Genomic DNA, 9,768 nt, shown 5'->3' with positions numbered 1-9,768 from the left:
GTCATGGCCTAAGATCGTGGATGTAGCGTAGGTCATGGCCTACGATCGTGGCCTGAGTTGACACCACGTGGTAGTGGGTGTGTTGGACATCCTGTATGGGTCCACTAACTCCTTGTTCGGTCGAATACTGAGACCGAACTGCTTTGGTTGCCGATCTGAGAGTAGAGCTTGATGCCGACCTGAGAGCAGAGCTTGATTGGATGGCTTTTACCGAGCTGTAGGCTGAGGCCGAACTCTTTGGTAATGCCGAACTCATACTCCTGCTTTGGTTGCCGATCTGAGAGTAGAGCTTGATGCCGACCTGAGAGCAGAGCTTGATAGGTTGGCTTTTACCGAGCTGTAGGCTGAGGCCGAACTCTTTGGTAATGCCGAACTCATACTCTTCCTTGGGCTTTGGGCTGATGGGCCGTCATTGCTGTTGGGCTTGTTTAGTACGCACCCCATCAGCTCTCTCACTAACAATTTTCTTGATTTTATAGCTGCAAATGTTTCAAACCAATAGTCAAGATCTTAAAACAAATGTTTTGATCTAATGACCATATTAGCTAGTTCAAATCTCCGTTAAAATATCTAGATAATTTTTCCTCAATGTTTCCAAATACGTTTTTGATATTATGGTCTTAAGATACAGTACATTGTAATATGTCTAAAAATGAGATACAATTATTAGATAAGGCAAAATGAAATGTCTAAAATTAAATTAGTCAAATGGATGGAAGTGACATGAAAGTCATAAGATACAGTACATTGTAATCTTGACATCGTGGAAACAGACCAAAATATATCGTCACATGCTAAATTTTTGAGAAAAAGATAACTATTTTTGAGAAAAAGATAACTGAATAAGAGATAAAATTGGATATGATATATAGTCAAAGTTAAACATGATAACTGAACAATCCAAAACCACTAACTGAACAAAATGCATACCAAAAAAGTTGTCTAAGTAAATAAAAAATTCTCTCATGAGTTTCTTAACATTTACAAGGAGATAGATAAGAAACCAGCGCGAGAAAAACCGACAATCAATGGATTTGGCTGTCTTTAATATCCTAAGACAAACATTAAGAAGAACAATTAAATTCAGAAATTAAACTCGTTCTGTACAAGTAGATAACTCAAAAAACTAAGTGGATAAAGTATGAGGGAGAAAGAGAAAAAATGGATAGAATAGTGGTAATAATTTGAGAGAAATTTTCTATTTTTGATTGAAATTATTTTTTGTATACACCCTAAATGAAAAAATGAGACTATTTTTTATAGATGGAGAAATTATAAGATTAATGTATAAAAGTAAGACTGATATTCTATTGTATTTCTTAAAACCTGAGTCAAGTCGGATGGTGTCAATTAATGGAGAACGGAGAAAGTGTCACTCGGATAAAAAATTCACAAAGCAAATACTAGAAAATTCTAATTTGGAGGCAACGAAAACTACTATACAAATACAGAAGCAGCCTTTCCTGCAAATAGCAATATCAATTGGTGATACTTATTCGACTTCGACAGTTGAAGCAAAGCATAAAATGACCTAAACTTGTGAATGGTTGCTGCGGCTTTTCAATCATAGACTCGCGGTAAAACTGATAATCCTCGAACCGGAGTGTGCAGCTGGGCCTCAAAATCCCAGCTCCAGTGATTCTGTGCAACACGTTGAGATCTCAAAATCCCAGCTCCGATGATTCTGGTGCAACACGTTAGGCAAATTTTCATACGAACAACACAAACGAACAGCTACTCAAATTAGTTGCATGTGTTGCTTCATCATTTTTAAACTAATGAACTATATCTACATTGCTCATTCACCAATCTAAGAGGTCAAGAGTTAGAAATAAACATAGGCAAAGATTCTTAACAACCAAATTTACGCCTGTTGATTTGCAGTAACTTGTCATTCGTTCAGTATTATATAATTCAGCATATGTTTCATCGTTGCAACAACGTGTTTTACATCACGACTTAAGATAATAGTACATCATAAACTTGATCCAACTTACCTTGGCAGTGCAGCAAATAGCAGATGGCAGCAGCCAAACCAGTGTAGTAGTCCCATCTACTCAAGAATATTACTCCAATATGTAAATAATCAAAATAAAGAATAATCACCAAGTTGATTCACTCTACGACCGAGCTCATTGAAACCCCTGTGGCAAAAACCAATGAAAAACACCAAAATCAGTTAAGAAAAAAGAGTACTCAGCTGCTGTACAACTCTCTATTACGAAAAGCCAAGGACATACATACCTAAGAATACGTCATTACCAAAACTCTGTTTTACCCCACAATTTCCTTGGGCATAACGCTCTTCATCAATTTGAGAAGAAAATCATCTTCGTTTTGTCCTTCAGCTTGATCTATTAGCATTGAAAATGTACCAGAATCTGCTGAGAATTCTTTTTGATGCATATCTTCGAGGAATGGAATTGCCTTGTTAAGCTCATTTTTCTTCAACAAACTCTGTACTAAAACGTTGTATGTCACACTATTGGGCGGACAACCACGGTTCTCCATCTCTTTAAGCAAACACTTGGCCTTCTCCACATCACCTTCTTGACCGAGCAGACCAATGATCATTGTGTATATTCTACGAGAAGGTTGCAAACCTTTTGAAGGAAGTTGATTGAAAACATCTATTGCAACATCATGTTTTCCATTTCTGCATAATCCATTAATTAGAACACTATACGTGACTATATCGGGAAAAACTCCTTTCGTTTCAAATGTTTGTAGAAATGAAAGAGCTTCATCAATCTTCCCATTCCTACACAATCCATCCAACAATGTATTGTAAGTACATAGGTCAGGACTTACTCGTCGAGCTTCCATTTCTTTGAAAAGCTTCCAACCATCAGTAAATCTACCTTTGCCAAATAAACCATGTAACATAGTAGTGTAAGTGTATGCATTATGCACCAAACCTTTACAAGGAACGTTGCAAAAAAGCCGCCAAGCTTCATTCAATCTTCCATGCTTGCAATATCCATTGATTAAGCTGCCATAGCTGACAATATCAGGCCTAAGACCACTTTCCGCCATGGAATCAAGTACTAGTTCCCCCTTACCCATTTCACCTCTCATACAAAATCCATCTATGATCGCATTATAAGTGATAATATCAGGACAAACATTATGTTGCATCATAACTTTTAACAAATCCCCGGCCTCTTCTGCCATACCCTCCTTGCAATATGCATCAACTAAAATATTGAAAGTGATAACATTCAAAGACACATTAGAATCAACCATTTCATTCACCAAATCCTTAACATCTGAAAGCCTACCAACATCACACATCCCTTGGATCACTGAATTATACGTGATAACATTAGGCGAAATTCCCTTATCAACCATCTTGGAAAGAAGCCGTAAACCATCATCCACCCTTCCAGTTTTGCATAAGCCGTCGATCAATGCACTATACGCCCAAACATCGAGTCTCCGCCCGGTTTTTTCTAATCTACGAAGCAAATCATGTGCTTCAAAGATATATCCGGCTTTGCAAAGCCCATCTATCACTGTCAAAATCATAATATTACTAGGCTCACATAGCTTCCAATCCAACACCTTCTTGAACAATTTCATAGCATCGACAACCTTTTTATCCAAAAACAGACCTTTGATGAGAGTGCCGAATGTCATGACATCCGGTTTGTAGCCGGTCTTGATGAATGTGCCCATTATAGCAAAACCGAACCCTACGCGTTTCAGAAGGCAATAGCAATTGATCGCAATATTCATCGTGCAATCATTCACGGGGACTCCCATTTGGCGCATTTCGTCGAACACATGGAGGGAAAAATTATACTGCTTCAACTTGGCAGTGGCACTCATCAATTTGTTGTAATCATAAACGGAAGGCTTCGGACGCATTCTAACCATTTCGTGAAACAATTTAACAGCATCATTCAATTGATGAACACAACTGAAATCTATACTACTACGCAGCTTAGGTGGAAAGGGCTTATCTTTAGCTGCAATTCGTCTTCTACCAACCAGACCTATTGCAGAAGCAGCTGTATTTCTGGTCTTCTTCATCGTTGGCTATAGTTTGCTGAAAAGGAAAAAGAGCCAATAAAAATCCTAAGAAAATTCAGTTTTACTCTGTTTTCTTGTCTCAGTACAAAACAATAGAAAAAGGAAGGAAAGTACAGTATTGGTTAGAATATTTGGAGTTTTAGTTTAAAAGGAAAAAATATTTATTGTGTTAAATGGAGGAGGGGAAAAATAAGAGAAAGGAAAAAGTAAGGAGAATAAAGTAAAAAAAATAAATAAATTATTATTCTATAAAATGACTCAAATATGAAAGAATTTTTTAAAATGGAAAAAAATGACTCAACTATAGTGAAACGGAAAGAGTACTAAATTTTTTTGTATTATTACGAAAAATAAATTTGAGAAAAAACTTTAAAAAAAGGAAACCGGAAGTATTGAATAAGAATAAAATAAAATTATACCAGTTAATGTCAAATTTTAATTTATTTATCCATAAATAAAAAATTATAAAATGAACAAATTTTATTTGGGTAATACTTCATTCACTTTATAAAAATAGAAACTTTTTCATTTTGATTTATTTTCTAAAAATAAAAAACTTTTTATTTGAAGAATATTTTTTCTCTCAGGTTTTTACTAACCCACTTTTTCTTATAATTTCTTTTTTTATACAGTATATATTAAAACTAATGTGATAGTAGTAGTTTTTATTTTTATAAGAAATGGAGATAGTATAAATAGAAATAATTGGGACGTCATGGTTGATCGACGTGATTCGATGATGATATGCATATGCCCCCAAATTCCCGCGAAACAATTTACTGAACATATTAACCCACCTAACAAATGAAATGAAATGTCATCACAACACAACTAGCGGTGGCTCCCGCAGCCGGAGATCATCATGAAGGCTTTTTTCAAGCCCAAATCCAAGACCCCCGCCGAATTGGTCCGCCAAACTCGCGATCTGCTTCTCTTCGCCGACCGCGCCTCCGCCCCCCACATCAAGGACGCCAAACGCGATCAAAAGGTCCCCCTTCCATTCCTACATTTTGTTCCTGTCGTGATTATATTCCTATGTTGATCTCAATTTCATATTGTGGATTATGCTGTTCTGCATTTCATTTCCCCCATTTATGTTGAGGTGTGAAATTGAACGAATAATTTTTATCTTAATTACCAGGGTATTGAATTTAACCAAATTAGCTCAAATGCTAGATATTATCAAGGGGTTTGGATTGGGATGTTCCACACTTTCAATTCATTTTAGCAATCAGGGGATTAGTCTATCAAGCTTAATCCTTAAGTGAACGCATCCTTTTTGTGCTTTTGGTATTAGGATGGATTGACAAAAATGATTCGAGTTAATCTACCATTTACGTTGATGGATTTATTTATTTTGAACTTACTTTACTATGTTATCCTTCAAATATTCATTCTCATGTTTTATCAATCTATTCCGTATTTTCTCTCTTTACCTATTTATTGGAGTATATGTTTTGCATTGTTTTACTTTTTTTTTTCCAATTTGTGTAGATGAAGGATCTGATCAAAGTAATCGGGGAACTGCAAAACATACTTTATGGAGACAGTGATTCCCAACCTGTAGCAGAAACTTGTGCACAATTGGCTATAGAGTTCTTTAGGGAAGACAATTTTCGTTTGCTTATTGCATGTCTTCCCAAGTTGAACTTTGAGGTAAATGCAGAGTAGTTTTACTTCCAAGGTTAAAATTGCAGCGTTAAAAAGGAAACTATTTCTCTTGATTTTGAAACGTTTGAATTTACCGTGCCAAATTTTTTACTGGATATTTCAATGGATGATTGTTACGAGTCACTTGATAATCTCTTGCAGACTCGCAAACAAGCTACACAGATTGTCACGAACCTGCAGGGGCAAAAACTACAGTCAAGGTTGATTGCTTGTGAATACATAGAAAGGAACTTAGCTCTCATGGACATTTTGATAGCCGGGTAAGACTATGTGGACGATTTTGTTTGGGCTTTTGATTGGTATTTTGAACTGAATCTACACTTGAAGACATGTTTTTGGAACTTGGTGAGTTAGAAAATTGTTTTATAGTACTACTACAATATAAGAAACACTAATAGATTTTCATTTCTAACATTGAAACTTGACAATATATGACATCTTAATGCTAGAAAGTTTAAACCCTTCAAACTCTTGCAAGATAATACACTTGATTTTGTTTCATGCTCGGAAAGTGTCATTTGCATTTGATAGTGCGTATGATCTTCTTTTAATTGTTAAAAGAGTTTTTAACCACACTCCCTTAATTATATCTTTGCTGGTGGTCACCAGTTATGAGAATAACGATCTGGCATTACATTATGGTGCAATGTTGAGGGAGTGCATACGCCACCAAAGTGTTGCAAAGTAAGTTACTTATCCAGTTTTCCTTGTTGATTACATTAAAGTGATTTTCTAAATGTGATCAATTTCCAGTAGCATAACATTAACATAGATAATTGATATTGCAAGTAAGTGATATTGACCGGCCTGGGCTTGGGCAGTGAGGAGTCCAGCTTATGGATAGCGCTTAGAGATATTGTCAAGTTGTTTATACTTATGTTTTGTTTTTTAGTTATCTTTAGTTAAGAATCCCTTGTTTAATAGTCTTCTAAATTATCTTTGCCCTTTCGATTTAGAATAGGTTTAGGAGTCTTGTGTTATCTTATATACTTCCCTTCAGATTTGGGAGGGGGCGTCTTGGATTATTGAGTTGTTATCGTCATGTGTCGCGGCCTAGTTGAGGATTATCTCTTGTCTCTACTCCAGTTTACTAATGTGGAATATTGAATTCATTCCATGATAGATGATTTTTTCTCTATGCATAAACCAAGATTAAGTTAGTTTACAGAGTAAGAAAGGAACCCAAATTGTAGTCTCCTCGCACCCCTAGACCTACCCTCATCTCCGAATTTTTCCTTTTACAAGGTAGCTCTATTACCACATATGTGGAAGGGTTAACTTGATGAATGATTCTTGTGTTTCTTACTGGAATCTGGAATTTTGTAGTTTAGGAAAGTTTTGGCTGTTACCCACTAATTTAATGAACCAAAGATTTCTGCACCTGCAGATGAGCACTTCTGTCTCCTTTATTGAGCAGTTGGCATATTAGTATTGGCTCCATGTTTACCTTTACCCTTTGCATTTTGATATTAGTTGCTGTGTATGTTTAAACCTGGCTTACTAATTCTAGATTCTGCTTTAAAGGTACATTTTGGATTCACAGCATATGAAGAAATTCTTTGAGTATATACAACTCCCAAATTTTGACGTTGCTTCTGATGTTGCTGGAACATTCAAGGTTATGCATTCAAACTAATAAGTGAATGTCGGGGTGTGGGGTGGGGGGGATTCTTACCCTGGTCCCTCACCCTTGCAAAGGGGTGGAATACCTCTAATGATAAGTTCCTTGTATAGGAATGTGCATTGAACTGTAACGATATCATGACCATATAATTTCAGTTAGATACTTATGAGTTGTGATAGATGAGCAAAATAGGTCATGACCTTATATAGGTGATGTTTGGTGCCCTTCCCTCATTGTACTGATCCTGTCTGACATTCACTTATACATCTCCTGTTGTAGGAACTATTGACCAGACATAAGTCAACTGTAGCTGATTTTCTATCTAAGAATGATGACTGGGTTAGTAGATTTGTGTCTTCTTTCACTAACATTTTATGTCATGTAAGAAAAGTTTAGCATCATGACTGTTATATTGTCTATCATCCATGTATGAGTTCTGCTGCCGTATCTTTTTATGAAGCTTGCTTCATGCAAGTAATAATAACTGAAACAACATCATCATTATCATTTCAGTTTAAATTAACAATTTAATCATTTAAATTTCACAGAATGAAATGATGTTGATTTACAACACCTAAACACATCGTCACTTTCTGATATGTTAAATCATTTTTCTTGCTAGTTCTTTGCGGATTACAACTCAAAATTGCTTGTATCTACTAATTATATCACTAGAAGGCAAGCTCTCAAGGTAATAATCATTCTCTCTCTGTTATCTATTGTTTCATTCAGCTTACTCCCTATATTGTAAATGAAAACTTTCAAGTATGTCTATTGCATCCCATTCCTGAGCAATTATGATTTTGCTGTGTGCTAATTTCAGCTCTTGAGTGATATCTTGCTTGAACGTTCAAATTCGGCAGTGATGATTCGATACGTTAGCTCGGTGGACAACCTAAGGATCCATATGAATCTCCTAAGAGTATGATCGTCTGCTCTGCTAATGCATTAGCCTCCTTCATTTAAAAGAAAAAGAGTACAAGGAACAAACTATTAGAATCACAAATGCATTAGTATATTTCATATAAATGTGGAAAGTACAACTTCAGGTCATGGGTTACACAACAACTTGCTTCATCCGCATGAAATCTAGCTTCTGGCCTAGAAAAAATTGTAAAACTCGCGATGTTAATTTAAACTCATGCACTCAGCTCTTCATTTTTTCTTCTGACAGGAGTCTAGCAAGAGCATTCAGTTTGAAACATTTCATGTTTTTAAGGTACCAATTCTAAAGTTGATCTAAGCTCATGGGAAATCAGGTGAATTCACATGTTTTCAAGGTTCTCATTCAACATCATATTGGTAGTTATTTGCAGCCAATCAGAACAAACCCACAGATATCATCAATATCCTTGTGGCGAATCGGACCAAGCTTCTTCGACTTATTGCTGATATTAACAGTGATAAAGGTAAGAGTGAAGTCTCACAGAGATCATTCTTGAGTGTTTTTATTTCAAAAGGAAACTCTAACTGATCATGTCGTTTGCTGCAGCTGTAGAAGATGAGAAATTTAATTATGATAAATCTCAAGTTATACGAGAAATTTCAGTCTTGAATCCCATTAACGACGATGGCTGAACCTAGGACAAAATCTTGGCTATGAGTTTCTTTCATTTCAATGGAGTTCATGGAATACGTTTTAAATCAGGATTCTACGTTTCCTTTAGTTGTAACCTATTTTTCATTTTTTAGCACAACATATTACTTCTAGAAAGGAGCGAATAAAGTGAATTATTTTTCATAGCTATCTTAGGCTTGATCATTTTATTATTAGTATTTTACATATAATGAGGCATAGTGATGTTTGCATCGAGTTCTTTATTTCTCTGTCTCATTCGATACATCTGCATCAATTGCGTTGGACCTGAAAGCTTTCAGCCATGTCCTTAAGGCAGAATGACAAAATCATCCTTGAATATCCACCACATCGAGCCATGTAGCATCAACATAAATGAAGATATGGCGGGTCGACAAGGAACAGGTCGACGGGAAGGGTTAGTTCTGCCATACTGACACCAATAGCCTTTTGAACGTGAAAAACTAGGTGAAGGCAGGTGTCGATTGACAACTTGAGACGAAAGTCACGGAACTATTATGTTCAAGAATTTTGAATTGGCCGAATCAATGGGGAGCCTACTTATGATTATTGGACTTGTACAATGCGGCTTACTTATAAGGTTGAATCTTGAAATATAAACCAAGGTTGAATCTTGAAATATAAACCAAGTCGTCCAGGGGCATATTCCACGTGGTGATGATGCTTATTTAGGACACAATCACCTTGCGTTGTAGAGCTCGGTCGAGATGGAAACAAGAGTGTCATAACATCTCGTTGTGTCTCAATAAGTTGTGTGCCACTAGTTGGATACGAACCTCACGGGGCAAAATTCAATGGAGAGTGCTGGACATCCAAGTACAACTTCAATTGGGGTTGATCC

At 36.1% G+C, this 9,768-nt stretch overlaps 1 protein-coding gene and 1 pseudogene across 2 annotated transcripts; one reads left to right on the top strand and one right to left on the bottom strand.

Moving 5' to 3' along the window:
- Positions 1–1,315: 1,315 nt before the first annotated feature.
- On the bottom strand, positions 1,316–4,106 carry LOC121788052 (annotated as a pseudogene).
- Positions 4,107–4,782: 676 nt separating this feature from the next.
- On the top strand, positions 4,783–9,077 carry LOC121786408 (putative MO25-like protein At5g47540). Of its 2 annotated transcripts, none has more exons than XM_042185038.1 (11): positions 4,783–5,023; positions 5,530–5,691; positions 5,848–5,966; positions 6,316–6,390; positions 7,231–7,324; positions 7,610–7,669; positions 7,953–8,021; positions 8,154–8,252; positions 8,505–8,549; positions 8,647–8,739; positions 8,823–9,077. In XM_042185038.1, exons 1-11 carry the CDS (start codon positions 4,898–4,900, stop codon positions 8,826–8,828), a joined length of 948 nt encoding a protein of 315 aa, XP_042040972.1. In that variant the 5' UTR covers positions 4,783–4,897; the 3' UTR covers positions 8,829–9,077. The 2 variants fall into 2 exon arrangements, with proteins under 2 accessions (XP_042040972.1, XP_042040971.1); XM_042185037.1 differs by having other exon boundaries at positions 8,637–8,739.
- The last annotated feature ends 691 nt before the right edge of the window (positions 9,078–9,768 follow it).

Source organism: Salvia splendens, chromosome 22, assembly GCF_004379255.2.
Source record: "Salvia splendens isolate huo1 chromosome 22, SspV2, whole genome shotgun sequence".
In the NCBI taxonomy this organism is placed as follows: domain Eukaryota; kingdom Viridiplantae; phylum Streptophyta; class Magnoliopsida; order Lamiales; family Lamiaceae; genus Salvia; species Salvia splendens.
This window is presented reverse-complemented; position numbering and strand designations above follow the sequence as displayed.

Bases quoted from the DNA above. Each gene is read 5' to 3' on its own strand.
- LOC121786408 (XM_042185037.1), top strand. From the start codon at position 4,898: ATGAAGGCTTTTTTCAAGCCCAAATCCAAGACCCCCGCCGAATTGGTC. The intron at 8,022-8,153 runs GTAATAATCATT...TGCTAATTTCAG, and splicing joins CTAGAAGGCAAGCTCTCAAG to CTCTTGAGTGATATCTTGCT. The intron at 8,253-8,504 runs GTATGATCGTCT...TTCTTCTGACAG, and splicing joins TCCATATGAATCTCCTAAGA to GAGTCTAGCAAGAGCATTCA.